The sequence below is a fragment of the Saccopteryx bilineata genome, chromosome 9 (assembly GCF_036850765.1).
Source record: "Saccopteryx bilineata isolate mSacBil1 chromosome 9, mSacBil1_pri_phased_curated, whole genome shotgun sequence".
NCBI classification, from domain to species: Eukaryota; Metazoa; Chordata; class Mammalia; order Chiroptera; family Emballonuridae; genus Saccopteryx; species Saccopteryx bilineata.
In genome coordinates this window covers 39,503,565-39,520,715 of record NC_089498.1, presented here as the reverse complement: position 1 = coordinate 39,520,715, position 17,151 = coordinate 39,503,565, and the positions used below count along the sequence as shown (strand labels likewise).

At 55.1% G+C, this 17,151-nt stretch overlaps 1 protein-coding gene across 4 annotated transcripts in view; it reads left to right on the top strand.

Moving 5' to 3' along the window:
• ZFPM1 (zinc finger protein, FOG family member 1) overlaps window positions 1-17,151 on the top strand; it is a 79,052-nt gene that overhangs the window by 18,251 nt on the left and 43,650 nt on the right. For all 4 annotated transcript variants that reach the window (XM_066242284.1, XM_066242287.1, XM_066242283.1 and 1 more), the window contains exons 2-3: window positions 13,215-13,367; window positions 15,895-16,020. In XM_066242284.1, the coding sequence (XP_066098381.1) occupies window positions 13,215-13,367; window positions 15,895-16,020 (279 nt within the window). The remainder of the gene's footprint in view (window positions 1-13,214; window positions 13,368-15,894; window positions 16,021-17,151) is intronic.

Here is a 17,151-nt window from a genome sequence, read left to right as displayed (position 1 = left end):
TACATTTTGGTGCCGAAAAACCCGGGAGGAGTAGAAGTCCGCAAGGACCGCCCCTCTTCCTCATCCTCTCCGAGAAAGAACCAGGAGGAAAATAGAAAAAAAAAAAAAAAATTTAACATAACTATTTCAAATGTACAATTCACTGACATTCACCAAGTTGTACAACCATCACCACTATCCATTTCCAGAAAATTACCATCATCCCAACAAAAACTCTGTCACCATTGAACACTAAACCCCCACCCCTCTCCTAGCCCCCACAGCCTGCATTTGACTCTCTGTCTATGATTTTGAGGCTGATGTTTTAACTCCCAGTTCAGTTGAGGTAACAGGCTCAGGGTGGATGAGGGTCCTGCCTTGTGAGATTTGAGCCTAGGTATCCTTCACCCCAGCTTCCTGGATGCTGTAGCTCTGGGCCTCATGGGAATCAGGGGTGTTTTGGGCAGGGGGTACAGTTTCAGGCCCTAAAGATTCACCAGATTCTTCATGGGACCAGAAAGGTGCCTCAGTTTCCCCATATGTGCAGAGTCAATTTGCTGTTTGGGACCTAGCCAAACCCAGAAGGAGGAAAGGCCAGCCCAGGGGACCAGCTTCTTCCTTCCTCCCTGCACACCATCCCCAAGGCACAAGTCTGGATACTAGAGTCTTCTAGGCTCTGGCTGGTTTGTTCAGTGGATAGAGCATCAACCCAGTGTGTGGATGCCCTGGGTTCAATCCCCAGTCAGGGCTCACATGAGAAGTGACCATCTGCTTCTCTTCCCCTCCACCTTCCCCCTTCTCTCTCTCTTCCCCTCTCGCAGCCAGTGGTTCGACTGGTTCAAGCATTAGCCCCAGGAGGATTGCCAGGTGGATCCCGGTTGGGGTGCATGCAGGAGTCTGTCTCTGTGTCTCCCCTCCTCCACTTTAAGGAAAAATAGAAAAAAAAATGGAATCTTCCAGGTTTGGGTGTGCTCCTCACCACAGAGCATCAGGACTGCCTGTGAGATATGGGTGCAGAACCCTACCACCTGGAAGAGGAGATGAATGAAATCCTGCACCCAGGCCTCCCTGGGCCCAGAGCTCCCACTTTTTCTGAGACCACAGCTCCTTGGTAAAGTGGTTGATGACAGGCCCTTCTCACAGTGTCCATAGTGTAGGACCTAATACAGTTGTGACTGAGGGTCAGGTGCACCAGAGGTGAGAGAGTAGAAATCTGGAGCTGAGGAGGGTTCAGCACCTTGGGGTCTCCTTCCCTGTCTATCAGACAGCAGGGCCCTGTCACACTGGAGCACTGTCCCCTCTAGAACGCAGTCTGCCTCCATCCATCTGACATGGGGGCCCCCTGGCAATGGCTCCATTAGCTGCAGCCCCGCTCCCATCTGTCAGCCTTATCAGCACATCTGGAGAATCTCTTTGGAGCTAGTGGGGCTCGTTTTCTCGGGCACTATTTCCCCATCTCCTGCCAGGCTGCCTCCTGCTCTCCACTCTATGCTGTGGCCTTGGCCATCTCTGCCATGTGCCATGGCCTTGACCACCCTTTTTACCACATGTCCTGGCCTCTTCCCTCCACCTCCCCATCAATCACATGCTGGGGTCTTTGCCACATGGCCCCAAGTGTGTTCTCCATGGCCCAAAAGTGGTCTGGTCTCTCCCCACCCGGCCCAGGCCACATGGTCTGCACCCCCTCCCCCAGGAGTATTAGTAATCGTCCTCAGAGTGAAACAATCTCGTGTAATCTATCAGCAGCTATCTGGGCCCATCGGAGGGCGGGGAGTGGCCAGGCCCAGAGATGGCGCCAACCTCCAGCGTTGATAAAGTTTCCTAGCTGAGCGGAGATGAATGTTGAGTAAGTGCAGGCCGCGCGATAGGATGTGGACTTGGCAGGCCCGCAGCTCCGGCTGAAACCAATCTCTCCCCTATCAGTCAGGCTGGGCTTTCTCAGGCCCCGCTCTTTCTTCCCGCCTCCTCCACTACCCTCCCTTTCTCTGCCCTGCCCCACCCGGCCCCTACCCCTGGGGACAGGGGTGGGGGACCTGCCCACTGGCCCGGCTGAGAGGGCAGAGGAGGATCCTGACTGAGGCCAAGGAAGTGGCACCCAGCTAGGGGCTGCATGGAGGCGCTGGCTGTTCACAGCAGCCAGCCTCCCTGCAGCCTAGTGTCCGCAGTCTTTACTAGCTTCCCAGGTGCTGAGAATAACCCCCAGCCAGCTGCCTAGCGCTCTAGCCCCTCAGCCTCTCCACCTCCATGGTCCTCAGTTGCAGAGCCAGCCCACTCTTCCTTCCTTCCCGGGCTTTGCACCGACAATTCCCTCTTCCTGGAGCGGTTTTCATATTCACAGACATGGCTTTAATATCTCCTCCTCCTTTGAGAATTCCTCACTGACCACCGCCACACTGACCTGCTGTTCTCCATCCTACACCATCTTAGCTCTTCTTGCTGAGACTCATGCCCACCCCCACCCTAATGATCACACACAACACACACACCACCAGGATCTGTTAGCAAGTGGCAGGCGCTCAAGCAGGAACCTAGTAGAAGGAGTTACAATACTCTTGGAAATAATCCACATCTGGAGTCTTCACCTGCAAAGTCCTGCCACGTCCGCTCTGTATAACAGCACTACAAAGTCAGTGTGTCAGTACCCATTTGCCCTATGTATAAACCAAAGCCAGCCAGGCTCCCTGGGCTCTGCCTTGCCCTAAATAGCTGTGGGGCAGGTAGCCCAAGGCCCAAGCTGAGGCCAGATGGCAGCTGGTGTAGTGCTCTCTGCCTCAGTTTCCTTATCTGTACAAAGGAACCAGTTTACCCCCTGGCTGGTGTTGAGGAGGGTCCTGGCAGAGCTTTATACTGTGCACTTGTGTCCCAGGGATCTGTGCCAGAGGGGGCCACATCTCCTGGAGGTGGGGATCCTGGGTGCCAGTCATTGCACACCTCTACTGTCTCTGCACCAAAGCCAGGGCAGTAGATGGACACCCCCGCAGAGTGGAGAGGGGCATGCTGGCCTGGGCCACACAGCAAACAGCTGGTAGAGCCTTGGCCCTGGCCTCAGGGGGAGCGGCAGACAGATGGTGGTAACAAGGCAATCGTGGTGTGGACTTCGGAAAGAACTTGAGAGATAGGGAGGGCTTCTCATTCCTTGGTTTGTCTGTAACATAGGGCCAGGAAGGGAAACTGAGACCAGGTGAGGGGAGGCCAGGAGACAGGTGTTCAGGTTCACAGACTTGGGTCCGAGTCCCCCACTACCACCTCTATGAGCAGGGAAATGGGAGGGAAGCACAGGCAATAATACCAGGTCCAGGAAAGGGGAGCAGGCTGGCCGCCTGTCCACTCTTCTAGCTGTGAGAATTTGGGCCGTGTTTTTTAACCTCCCTTCGCCTCAGTTTCCCCCATCTAAAGTGGGGTGACAGTAAGTAGAAGTGTCAGAGATTGAAAGTGCTCTGTGGTTAAGTCCTTAGAGCTGGGCCTGGTGCAGAGGCTGCTTCAAGTTCCAGTTCCTGCCACCATTGTCATTGTCACTGCTGGTATTCACTCCTGTGATCTCTCCCGCCCTGTGAGGCCTCCAAGGATATATACACGCAGGGAATGACAGGCTCCCCCTAGGCCCCCCACTGGGCGTGGCCCTTGGGACTGGGACAGTTAAGCCCCCTGAGTTCCGTCTGTCAGTTAAGGGGCTGACCACAGGAGGAAATGGTGGTGGCTTGGGGGCGGGGGATATGGATACAGTACCCCCACACACTGGGTGTTAGTACCCTGTATGTTCCCAAATCTCCTCCCTTCACACCTGGACACCCATACCATGCAGGCCCCAGATGCCCCAGGCAGGGAGGCCCAGCTTCCGCCTGTGGGGAGGAGGTGTACCCCTGCTTCACGCACGACTCAGCCCTGCTGTCCATCCACATGTGCACTCAGACCCCAAGGCTCCCCTCTGGTCCAAACGAGATTCCCCAAGTCCCCTCACTCTGCCCCAGCCTCTTCTGAGGGGGGCTGATCGGCCCCCAACCACACCCAGCTTTGAGCCGGGCCACCTGTGAGCAGCCAGTTTACCTTTCCAACACCCATCACGGTCAAACAGTATTAAGCACTTACCATGTGCCAGGTACTTTTCCAGCGATGGGGGAACTATGGGAGGGGACTCCTGAGCAGAGGAGTGTGGGTCAAGGTGTGGAGAGTTCTAGGTGAATATCACCAGTAAGCCTCAGTGTAGTAGGGAACATGGGTGTAGACAACCACCCACCAGAGAGCATGACCTTAGAAACTGTGCTGATAGCCCTGGGAGGAAGGAGCTAGGAAGCTGACCACTGGTTGGCGAGGGAGGGTGAGGCCTAAGGAAGAGAGGGCAGCCACAGGCTGAGGGCCACAGGGCAAGGCAGGCCTGAGGCTTAGGAGGGGGTCCTCCTGTCCCAGAAGCTACACAGGTGGACATTGGGTCTCATTTCTGGGGCTGTTCTTGGTTACAGCAGGCCCCGGGCATAATGGGGACACAGGACAAGATATCCACATGAAAATGGTTGTTGGACTTTAGCTGTCATCCACTTGCTGTCTACTGAGCAGAAGTGTTATTTGTATCCTTGTCATCCAGGCCTCCCTCCACACCCTTACAGTAAGGTCTGGTGGTAGCCAGCCCAGCTGCCAGGCCTATGACAAAGTCAGAAAATAGGTGTGGAGAGAAGGAACCTGGGAGAAGGAGAGGGGAGGGAGGGCAAAGGCACAGGGACCTGGCTCGTGGTGGGTTAAGGGCCCGAAAGGGAGGCTCTGGATGGCTGGGAGTGTCGAAGAGTTGACAAGGAAAGATCCTAGTCTTTGCATAAGACAGGGCCACAGGGTTCTTGGGTTTTACTTGGGTACATATGATTATCCCTCCCATCTTTCAATAAACATGCCTTTAAATGCTGAGTGACACTTAAAAGGATGAATTTTATTGTATGTGCATTATATCTTCATAAGATCTTTTTAATTTGTTAGGAGCTGGAACAGGTCCCAGTGGCTCTTGTCCGTTAGAGCATAGTTCTGTGTTCCCAGAGAGCATGGGGCCCCTGCTTGGCACCCCCAGGCACTGCAAGTTTGTGCTTGATGCTGAGGGTATCTCTTTGCCCTCAGCTGGTCGACAGTGTGTTGTGACAGCAGCCAGCCACCCTCCTCCAGCCTAGCTTACTTGGAAGAGTTGCACTCACCAGCACCTCTGGGCTTGGCCTGGGTGCCTGCTGAGCTATGAGGCTCACAGCCTGGAAGTTATACCAGCCTCTGAGGGAGCTGAGCGGTGCAGGGATCTAGGACCCGGACGTCTGTGCCTCAGGAAGAGGAGTAGAGTTCTCTGTTGCAGAGTACATCCAATCAGCATTTAGCTGACCCTTGGTGAAGTAGACAGTCAAGCGGCTAAGTCCCCATGTCTCCTCTGCCCCCAGCTGACTTGTGCAATTGGTGTAGGGGTGAAGGAGAGGACCGGTGCAGGAGAGCATCTGGGGCCAAGTCCACAGAACAGGCAGAGGTTCAGATGCTCACTCTGCCCTCAGAGGAGGCTGCCTGCTCCAATAAGCCAAGACTGTCTTGCCAGCATCTTCTTTGTGGTCACTCTGGCTGTCACTGAGACTGATCTGGGGTTCATGAGAGCCACTGGCAGGCCACAGCCAGTTCAAACCTCTCAAGGCTCCAGAGACCCCTCTGTGCTCTGCTGGGACCCTCTGCATCCTCAGTAGCACCCGTATCCTCATAGCCATTGGTGCAGTCCTTGAACACAGGACACATCCCATTAGGTCTATTGGGGTAGTGCCTTCCTTGAAGTTGGCTACAAGTGTGTCACCCTTCATCCTCCCTCTGGGCACTTCGAAGCCAGCAGGAAGTATCAGCTGACCAGCTTTCCCCACCCTCCACTCCTAGGAAAATTGCACAGATGACTTACAAATAAATGTGAGGCTCCAGGGACACCCAGACTGTGGGAAGAAGAGTTTGCTGAGGGGTGAGAAGGCCTTAACCTGGCAGAGATGGGGTGAGAGAGTGTCCTGGCAGAGGGACAGGGTGGGCTGAGGCCCTGCAGCTGGAGGGCCAGGCCAGTGGAAGGGGTTTGGCTATCCTGGGGGTGAGGGTGGATCAGGGAAGAGATAAGGCCCAGGAGTCTCACCTGCCGTTGGGCTAGACCCCACACTTGCAGTGGCTTGGAATGAAGTAGCTTCAGGCCACATTTAGGGTGATGGCGTGAAGATGGACCCACTGAGATTACCTGACTCCATGTGACATCTGTGCCAGCTCTCAGTGTCCTGGTAGGAAGTTGGCGTGAGAGAACCCACTGGCAGGGGCAGTCAGTTACAGGGCCTGGCTGAGTTCCCAGGAGGCCTGCTTTAGAGCTCCATCCTCCTCCTGTGGATGCCTATACCCCTCCAGGGAGCCCCCACACCTCTGCCGATGTGAGCTTCTAGGAGGCAGTGGTCTAGAAACCTACCTCTATTCTTGTTAGAGAAGCTGTTGAAGAACTTCTGATCAAGTGAACCCTTTTCCCAGAACTGTTACTTCCACTGGAGGCCTAGAACCTAACCCCTATGCCAACCCACCTTCCCCAGGGCTCCTTTTCTTTTTTCTTTTTTTTTTCTTTTTTAAATTTTTTAATTCATTTTAGAGAGGAGAGGGAGAGACAGAGAGAGAGGAGAGACAGAAAGAGAGAAGGGAGGAGGAGCTGGAAGCATCAACTCCCATATGTGCCTTGACCAGGCAAGCCCAGGGTTTCGAACCGGCGACCTCAGCATTTCCAGGTCGACGCTTTATCCACTGTGCCACCACAGGTCAGGCCCCAGGGCTCCTTTTCTATCAGAAGCCCTACTGGGCATGCCCATGCCCACCATGGGTAGCACAAGCTGACCTCACCAGCCCCCGGACTTCTGGGGCCTCTCTGCTCGGGGCCCTGGGGTACCCTGCCTCCACCAGAGCCCCATATGCTGGACTCCCTCCTACTCCGGGCTTGGTTCTGACCCTGCCCTGTCCCTATCTGTCTCTACCCAGCACTCCCCTCTTCTAACTTGCTTCTCTCCATCCACCTGGACCTGGAAAGCAGCTCAGCTGCTTGTTGTAATTGTGCATCAAGTATGAGGCCCTTGGTCATGAAGGACTTGGGCAGGGAATGGAGGCTGAAGGATGCAGGGGGTGCAGCTAACAAGAGGGCACTGGACCGGAGCTGCCAGCTGCCCCTATGCTCCGTGCCTTTGTTTCCCTGTCTATCAAAATAGCTGAATTAAAGACCCATCTGGGAGTAGATTTAAAAGCATCCATTTGTGGTTGCCAAGACCCAGGGGAGGGGGAGCTTCACCAGAGATCAGTCTGCCTCCTGCCTAGAGGTCGGGCTTCAGACCCAACTCTGTCTGCTGGGCCCCCAGAATGACCAGGCCCCTGTCACCCCAAACTCCCACAGCACAGCTCCCTCGGGGAGAACAGGGCTGTCCCCACCGCCTCTCTGTCCCGCCGTGGCCCAAGCTGCCTGCTGCCCAGTGGTGGGAAAGTCTGAATCTGTTGCTATTTTCTCTCTGTTATCAGAGCCTTATCTGGCCATTGTGCCACCCAGAGGCCAGGGTCTCTCTCCTGGCAGGACTGAGCCCCCGCCTGCCCACTGGCTGACCAGGGCCAGCAAGGCAGGAGGCCAGACCATTTGCCAGTCTGGGGAAGGTCTTTCTCTTCTGACTGCACTGCTATCCCCAGGCCCCAGCCCCTCAGCCCTCCCAGCACTATGACCCCCATCCTCACCCCTAGAGGGCCAGGTGGCACTTCTCTGGAGAGTTGAAATAGTTAACAGTTGTGATAATAACCACAAGTCTGTTCTCAGCACCCACTGGCACCAACCTTGCCTGAACCCTGACCCCAGCCCATGACAGGAGGCTACTATTATCCCAGGCCTTTAGTGAGGAAACCAGACTCAGGGAGGTATGGCCTGCACAAGGTCACCAACCTCAATGGCCTGCTGTTCCCTCTGGCTAGAACACTTTTGCCTGGCCCCATTTGCAAGCAACCTCCTTTGGTCTCCTTCTAGGTCTCCACTCATTTGTTGCCTCCTCCAAGGAGCCTTCCATGACTGGCACCTCCACCTCTTTGTCACAATGGCTGCAATTGCATTTTTCATGCTTCTTTTTTGGGGGTTACATCTTATTTGCTGCAGGGTCCCCAGTGCCTGTGGGGTTCTGGCACTCAGTGAATTCAAGAAAGGTTTGATGACTGAATGAACAAGTGAGTGAAAAACTGAACTAGTGAATTGGTGAGTGAGTGAATGAAAGGACAATGACTAAAAATAAACCATCAAAGCCCGGGTCCATCTGCACCCCAGGGTCTGCCTGGTGCCCTCTCCCAGCTCTGCACCTCTCTGGGCAGGCCAGATATTGGTGGGGGAGGGACAAGACACATAACCCCTGTCCCCCAGGCCAGTAGGCCTGCATTCAAAATCCTGCCGTGACATGGGAAGAAGGCCTGAGCAGGTAGATGGCCTCCACCTCTGTTTTCGTCCCCTGTAAACTGGGACTGTAGAGGACATTCCCGGAGAGGCAGAGACGGTCCGTGCAATGGGCAGGCATAAAGGAAAGCCCCGCACCCTGGTCAAGCCCCAGTCCAGGTGGGGGCTCATCGGGACATTGCCCTGGTTCTTTCCCGTTTCCAGTGGCCTGGCGGAGGATGGCCAGAGTCGCCCCCATTTAACACAAGTAGTCTGCAGGGACCAGGGTTAGTTTTGGCCAGTGCTTTAAGCCACCTACCTCCATCTACACCCTCCTGGAAGGTCCACCTGGAAACTGAAGTCCCAGGGTTTTGTCCCCTCCTCAGCTCCCAGCTTTTGCTTTCTTCAAGGCAGTTATTCAAAAGGATACCACAGCTGCCTTGCCATCAAAGTCAGGAGGGGGTCGTTAATCGTTGCTGCTCCAGGAATTGGAAGGAGTTGGAATCATCCTGCTGCACAGAGCCTGTCTCCATAATTCAGTTTTAAAGCATGAAAAAAGGGAGTTGATGAAATTCCGCTATCAGCGCTGAGCCAATATGCAAAATATCTCACCCCCAATCAAATAGCTATTATGTTTTCATTTCCATTTCGGCATCCAGCTTAATGAGCAGGAGATGGATCAGTGCGCGTGGTGTCTGCTCACCGTGATAATCAAGGGACTCTGGGCAGCGGGGACCATGCCCAGTGCTCCCCTGGCCTGTGGTAACTGGTGTGATCACCCACAGGCACCCCCCAGACAGGTGCTCGCCTTGGGTATCAGCCTCTGCAATCCACTGGGCAATGGGGCTAGCCTTGCCCTCACTCCAAGTCGTTTGCAGGTTAAGAAGAGGTGTAGGGCCACCCCTGGCACAGAGAAGGGCCATGGTCTGAGCCCATATCTAAAAGGGTAGCTTATTGGAGGAGGGTACTGCTCCACCTGCCCCTACCACTGCTTCCTTGCCCAGGCCCATGAGCAGGTCAGTTCACCTTGCTGGGCCTCAGTTTACTCATCTGCAAAGTGGGCATGACTCAGGCTTCCATCTTGGGAGGTGTTGAGGGGTGCGCTTGCCCATCGTGACTGTCACCAGAGCCCTGCCTCCCCTCCACATCACTCCCTTCACCCTCCTGCTGTCCTCTCCCGGCACTCTTCCCTGTGTGGTGGGAGTGGACCCTACTCCCCACATGCACCTCGCCCTCACCACTGGCTACAGGGGGTGGCGGGTACAGAGGACATTAATAAAATGCTAAGCGCATGGTAGTGCTTAATCATAGCCATGCCCCCTACCATTTCCAAGGCCCTGCTGGGTGGTGGGTTGTAGTAGCTAATGGTGATGACAGTGACATTTGGGGCACATATCCTATGTGCCAGCCCTGAGTGCCAGCCCTGAGCTAAGCTAGGATACAGGTGTTACTATATTTCATCCTGTAAGGTGTTACTATATTTCATCCTGTGTGCTTACTGAGCACAGAAGGGTAGAGGGATTTGTCTGAGGTCACATAGCAAGGGTACCTCCTCCCTGGCCGTGAGTCTTTCTGGCTCCGCTGTTGAGGTCTCTGGTAGAAGGGGTCCCACAGGGGCCCGGCAGGCTCTTTCCTATCACAGGGCACCCACGGAAGCACAGTATCTCACCAATCACCCTGGCAGCTGAGAAACCTTCCTACCTGAGCCCCAGGTGGAACAGGCTTGTAATAGGGGCTCAAGCTGGGGCGATGCGCGTGCTCTTTATGCACTGAGGTGGGCATGGGGCGGAATCTCTGTGCTGCATCCTGGTTGTGGGCTTGTAGCAATTTGCTGGTTGGCAATTGTCTCCTGCATTATCAGAGCTGTTTTAATTGTGCTGGAACTGAATTAGCAGCAATAGAATAAATTGCTTCAGCCTACAGCCTCTTTCTTCACGCTCATTGTCACGCCTTTGTGCGGAGCAGACGCCTTTGTTCTTCCATAAATGGACCCAACAGGAGCTCAAGGCCTCCCTGGCTGGCTGTGGCCCACCTGGGTGAGGCACTAAGAGTAGGGTCTACTGTCCCAGAGGGCCTGGCAGGTGTGGGGAGGGGAGTATCAGCCCCGCCCCAAGCTCTGTCCCTGCATTCCCTGGTGGCTTTATTCCCATTCTCCAGAGCAGGAAACTGAGGCCCTGAAATCTCATGGCCCATTCAGCAGGAGGGGCCACAGCTACAGGGCAACTCCTCCAGCTTTGGATGACCCACAGAAGGTACAGAGCTTTTAGAAAAGGGCCAGCAAATGGACTGACCTCAGGACTGTGTGCAGGCCACAGTGATGGGCAGTGCCCACTCAGGGCCATCTCCATGGGAGAGGGGTCAGAGGCTGACCTCCACTGCATCCAGTGCTTTGCTGCCCAGCTGCATGCTGAAGGAGGTTAGTGCGAGTCAGACCTCCCACTGGTCCCAGGGGCACGAGTCCGACCGGTCTGGGGTGTGCCCAGCCCAACATGGAACTTGCTTGTGTGGGCACATTGACGAGAGCATGGAGGCTTAGCCTAGGGCTGGTTCTGTGTGGTCTGAGTAATTATAGCTCTGAGGTGTCTTGGAGAGGCTGGGATTCAGCAGGAGATAAGTTTGGAGAGCTACAGCTGAGAAATGACCCTGCCACCCTGCAAGGACCCATGGTGGCCCCCAGGGTTAGGATCCACCTCTCCTTTCTGTGGGTTGACCCTACATGCCTCTCAGCCTTGCTGCCCCCCACTCCTTCCTCCACCATAACGAGGGCTGTCTGGATTCCAGGCCTGTGCACAAGCCGCTTCCTCTGCTCTCTTCTTAGCCATCAGCCTTGGACGAACATCGTCCCCTCTGACATCTGCTGGTAGCATCTCTGCCTGTTGTTTTTCTCTCTTGGTCGTTTGCCTCCCTTCTTCACAGCACATTTCTGATTTTCTGTTATTTCGGGTTTGGGGCTTGTCTATTGTTTGACTATCTCCTCTGCCAGCCTGGAAGTCCCCGCAGAGTCCAGAGGTCCCAGCACCTCTGCTGTCTAGAACAGCGTCTGCCCTCAGGTGTCCACAGAAGTCAGGAAGGCATCCGCCTCACCAGGAACAAATCAGTTTTCACTACAGTAGCGGACCGTCACCCACTTGTGATCAGAGAAGTGAGCTGAAATGCAAAGAGAACGCCAGCTTTGCACCTCTCTGCTCCGTGTAAATTGCTAGATTTTGAAAGTAAGCCCGGGAACTCAGCCACCACCTTCTGTCATAGCCTCATGGGTCTCCCCGTCCTGCTGCCATGAGCCAGCTTCTGTGGCCCGTGTTGGACTCCATAACTGGGGTTCATAAGTCAGATCTTCCTACGCCAAACCTGATGATGAGTGTCATCTCCCTGCTGACTTGTGGGTGGGGCTAGGGCAGATGTCTGCAGAGGAATAACTTGGGAGATACAGTAAGTCCTCACTTAACATCATTTATAGGTTCTGTGACTCTAATATGATATGATGTGTAACAAAATCCAGTTACCCTAGGCTAATAGATATAAACCAGAGTCAGGTTCCTACAGCATCTCATCAATGTTATAAGTAAATGACATTCAAAGATGTGCTGTGATTGGAGCAGAAGGCAGTGCCATCCTGGTACCTGTCTTGAGGCCCAGGCTGAGACAGGGATAGAAGGGGCTTAGGTGATTTGGGGGTCAGAATGAGGAAGGGCAACTGTTCACCAGTGTTCTCTGTCCTCTGCACTGGCATCATCTGGCTGACCAGAGCAGAGGTTGCCACCCAGCCCTGCACTCAGGGGCCCTGGCGGGTCCAGCTTTGACACCCTCATAGGACTGGTCAGATCACCTGGACGCTCATCTGGCTTCTTACCTATAGGTGGGCTCCATGGAGCTCCCCCTGTAAGAGCCTCTGGGGTTTGGGGATTGGAATTAGGGGATCCTAGGCCTGTGCTGCACTGGCCCCCAGAGGTTGCAGACACCTGTCTGCTCGTCTGTGCCCATCTATTTATTATTTTAATCAGCTCCTCTCAGTGCCTCCTGTGTGCCAAGCACTGGGGCCACCCTCACGAAGCCCCCAGACCTTGGAACCTGAGTGTGGGCTGCTTCCCAGAGGGTCTGGGGCAGGGGAGCAGCACCTGTGGGACAGGGAAAGCCACGGCAGTCATGTACCGTACAAGACACTCCCATGGATAAGACACACCTTAATTTCGGGGCCCAAAATTTGGAAAAAAAAATGTATTACGTAAAGTTATTGAACTCAAGTTTTATTCAGCATAAAATTCATACAACTCCTCATCACTGTCAAAACTCCCATCCATTAGCTTGTCCTCATCTACACCCAATGACAAATCACTGTCTTCATATATTGCCTAGTCCTCGGTTCCATTTCCTGCACAAAAAAGCAGGAAATGTAAATTAAAAAATGTACAACCACTGTTTAAGAGACACCCAGTTTTTAGACCCAAATTTTTTTTAAAAAGGTGTGTCTTATACATGGGGACATACGGTAACCTCCAGGGGCTCACCGACCCACAAGAGTCCCCCGTACCTGCTCCCATGGTTTGGACCAGAGCAGAGAGGAAAGTTTGGGACCATCATCCTAGCAAGAGAAGTTCATGGGGCCAGCAGAGGCTGTAGGGTAGGCGATGTGGGGCAGGAAGGCCAATAACACCCAGGTATTAGAATGGTTGCAGGGGTTGGATTGATATGGGGTGACATTCACACATCAAATCCTGGGGAACCCTGAGGGAGCCCCCATGCTGATAGCTGCTCCTTCATGGCCTCTGACCCCATGAGGTGGCCAGGGTACACCATAAAGGGCCAGTGCCTCATGATTCCCCTCGGGCTATGTCTGCAGGTCCCCTCGGAGATATGGAAGCTGGAGAAGAGGCCCAAGTTCCGGACATCGGCCCCCCAGAGCCAGAGGCAGCAGCGCCTGAACCTGAGCCTGAGCCCGAGCCCGAGCCTGAAGCCAAGGGGGAGCCCAAGCCCCTGAGCCCTCTTAGTCCAGGTAAGTTGGGCGGTAGGTGTGGCAGAATGGAGTCTGGCATTCTGAGCCACCCCACACCTTTTCACATTCTCCCCTGTGACTTCATGGCAGCCAGTGTCTCTGGGTTTCTACACCTGTGAAATAGCAGTGAGTTTGGTGTATCTGTGGGCTAACTGTGCCCAGTAAGGCCAGGAGGAGCCCAGGCCGCTCCCAGCCAGGGGCCTGATCCCAGAGTCTAGAGGGGCCTGGGAGTAACCCCATTTTATAGATGTGGGAATAAGGCCCAGAGAGGCTAATGACTTGCCCAGAGTCACACAGCCTAAGCACCCGAGCAGGGATCTGACCCCCAGGTCTGGATACACATTGATTCCCCTTATCTCCCCACCAGCTCCCCATGCCACCCCAGCCCAGGCACCTGGAATCCCTTCCTGGGCCCGTTTGGTGGCAATTTCATCAGTAAAGTGTGGGACACATTTCTCAAGCTGAGAAGAAGTCTTGGAAGAAGAGGCAGCCCTCCACTCAGGGGTGAATTAATCTGACACCTGGAGGCCTGCTCAGGACAGGTCCCCAGGAGGGCTTCAAAGCTGGGCAGCCTCTTGGGCTAGCTGTACCCCTAGACCCCCCCAGATTCTCCTAGTAGGGGGCCCTCACTGAGGCAGAGGCATTGGGGGAGCTCAGCACCCTCACTCATTTTCTAGAAGGAGAAACTGGGGCTGGAGGGCCAGTAGAGAGAGGACAAGGGGGCTGGGCTCTGCCCGGTCCACCTGCTGTGAGCCCTGGCCCCTCTCTCCCCTGCCTCCCCGGATCCCTCACCATGGCTGTGGGTGGCGATTTTACTCCCATTCCCGTTCCATACCATGAATGCACACCCAGGCTGAGTCACCCCTAGACCATAGTCTGATGGGGGAGACAGCCACAAACTGTCTGAACCATTTGGGAGAGTGGTAAGTGGGTGGGCATGACTGGAGAGAGGAGAGATGTGGTTGGGGGGCAACACTGAACAGAGACCCAAGGGGTGCGCGGAGCCACCCATGCTGTGGGTGCCCAGGGAAGGGTATACCAGGCAGTGGCGCCTGCAGCTCAAAGGCCCTGAGTTGGGATGGAGAGGAGACAGCAGGAGAGCTCTGCAGGGCAGGGAGCGCCTTGAAGCTGAGGAGGAGCAGGGGCCAGGCAGATATCCCAGACAGGCCTTGGTCCCTGGCAGGGAGGTTCCTTCTCACTGTGGACCCCCCACGGCCAGCATATCCCGGTCTCAGCATCAGAGTCCCCCCTACAATAACCACAAGCCCAGGAGCCTAACAATCCTTGTCCTCTGGGACCCACTGGCCCCTGCATCCCTTTGCCCAACAGCAGGCCCATTGGCATCACCAGGGCTATGCAGTGAGAGAAGGCTGGGGCAGTGGGACTTGAACCCAGATCCGGAGCTCCCATCACTCTCAGCTCATTGGGGACTGCTGGACTGTGTGAAGGGATCAGGGGCTTGGCTTCTGGTGCCAGCTCAGGTTCGTTATTATTATCTCACCTGTTATCATCATCATTACCAGCCTTCTCCCCAGCTGGTCCCCAGCCCATGCTCCTGTCCTTTCTGAGCTTCAGTTTCCAAATCTGTAGCTGGGCATGCAGTGGAGCTGAGGGAGTATATGAGGGGTCCCTTGTCACCATCACCATTCCCGTAGATGCTGTGCACTAATGGGAGGCCTCGCGGGGGCCTTGATCTGCCAAAGGGCAAATGGCTCATTACTGGTGGACTTTGACCTGGTGGCTTTCCTAGGGTGCTGGGCCCCTTATCTGATCTGGGAGCTGGGGCTGCACGGGGGCGGGGTGGGGAAGGAGCTGGAAAAAACAGCCGGGGTTGCACCTGGCACAGGCCGCGGTGATAACGCGACGATGGGCGAGATAAGGCGGCAGGAGCAATATCTGACTCGCGGGCGGGCCCAGCGCAGCTCTCTCTCGGTGGCTGGAGCTCAAATGCCAGCCACGTTGATTTATAGCCAAAAATAATAGGACTTTTATACTGTGTGATTGATTTATTTGATGTTAATCATGGCCCTTATCTTGGGTATTAATAATCTGCTGGGCGCATGACGTCATCAAGGGGGGGCTTTTATGGGAGCTCATCGATTGGGGGCTGAAGTGGTTATCAGGCCAGCAAGGAAGGCAAATATGCCCTTTGGGCTGGAATTGGGTGCAGGGCCTGCTGGAGAGGCCCCCAGCTGCCAGAGGAGGAGACTGGGGAGGCGGAGCCCACACGTGTGCCCCTAGCTTGGGCGTGCCCAGTAGGGCATCCTGCACTCTAATTATTAACAGCAATTGGAATAGCAATTATTATTGCTACAGTTAATGAGGGGGGTGAGAGGTTTAGAAGGCCAAGGGGAAAATCGAGGTGTCTGATCTTTCCCAATTATAGCAAGCCTAGGGGTTGGTGATCTTAGGCACATGCTCACGCACCTCCGCCTCAGTGTCCTTCCTGGCCAGAGGGTAGGGCAAGTGGTCAGACGACTCGGTGCCCAGTGCTTGGTGGAGCCTAATGGTGTTTTCCTCTCTGCAGAAGCCAGTCCCCTGCTCCCACCACTGACACCACACCCCACATCTCCTGGAGGCCCCAAGGAGACGGACGGGCAGGAGCCAGAGGCGAGTCCAGAGGAGGAGGCCAGCAGTGCCTGGAGTGGGCCAGGTAACCGTGCCTGCCGTCATGGCCAGCAGCACTGCCTCTCCAGGACGGCCCCAGAGCCCAGCTTCTGGGAATTCTGGGAGCCAATAACTGTGATGACTCGGGTGGGACAGGCCTGGTCTGATGGCTGGAAAGGTTTGGTGGCAACCCACCAGGCCCAGGCCTGTGCCAGTTCCAAAGTCCAGCTTCCTATGGGGCCAGTGGTATCACTGGAAGCAAGCTCCAAGCCGTGTTGATACTCAGAGCTGAATCCCAGGCCTGATGTGGCAGACCAAGGTGTCCTGAGGATTCCCAAGAGAGCCTGTCTGGCTGGGAAAGACGAACGGGAGGTGGAGACAGGGAAAGGCATCCCAGGAGGCAGAAATAGCCAGGGCCAAGAAGAGGGTGAGTGTGTGTGTGGAGGGCATTCCCACTGGGTTTGGGATACAGAGCTGTACAGATGCTCAGACCAGTGCAGGATAGCCTGGCCCACTCTGGGTAGCTGTAGGCACCTGAGAGGCAGAGGTAGCTGCAAACTGCCTGGTTCTGGACCACAGGGAGTATCTTTGAGGGCAGTTTGGGGCCACCAGTTGCCCCCACTCCAATTTGCAGCTGACCTTGGAGATTCCGTTGGATGTGTTCTTTTTGGATCCCCCAATTCCACTCATTTGTGAGGAGAGGGAAGAATGTTGATCGTCTCTGTGGTTCCTCAGTTCAGGGACATGGGTGGTGTGGGAGGACTTGGCAGAGCTGCACCCCCAGGCACAGGTGCAGCTTGTCATCAAGGGCTGTTACGTGGGAGCCAGGGTAAAGGAGGGAAGGCGTGTTCATGGTGACTGGAAGGATGGAAGGGAGACTGTGTACTCAAGCCAGGCACAGGCGTGGATGCAGCAAGCATTTATTGAGTAGCTGCTATGTACCAGACATCTGTGAGCACAGTCCTCAGGGAACGTGCACACGCACAACTAAGGTTACATAATAACACAAGTGAGGTTAATGACCGGTGGAAAGAAGATACATAGTGAGGGCCTTCCCTTGCTAGGTGGTCAGGAAAGTTTTCACCAGAGCAGAGGGGCACAGAGCGACCAAGGGGCTTGTCCAAGGTCACCAGCTGGGAAGTGGCAGAGCTGGGTTTGGACCCACCACCTGGCTCCG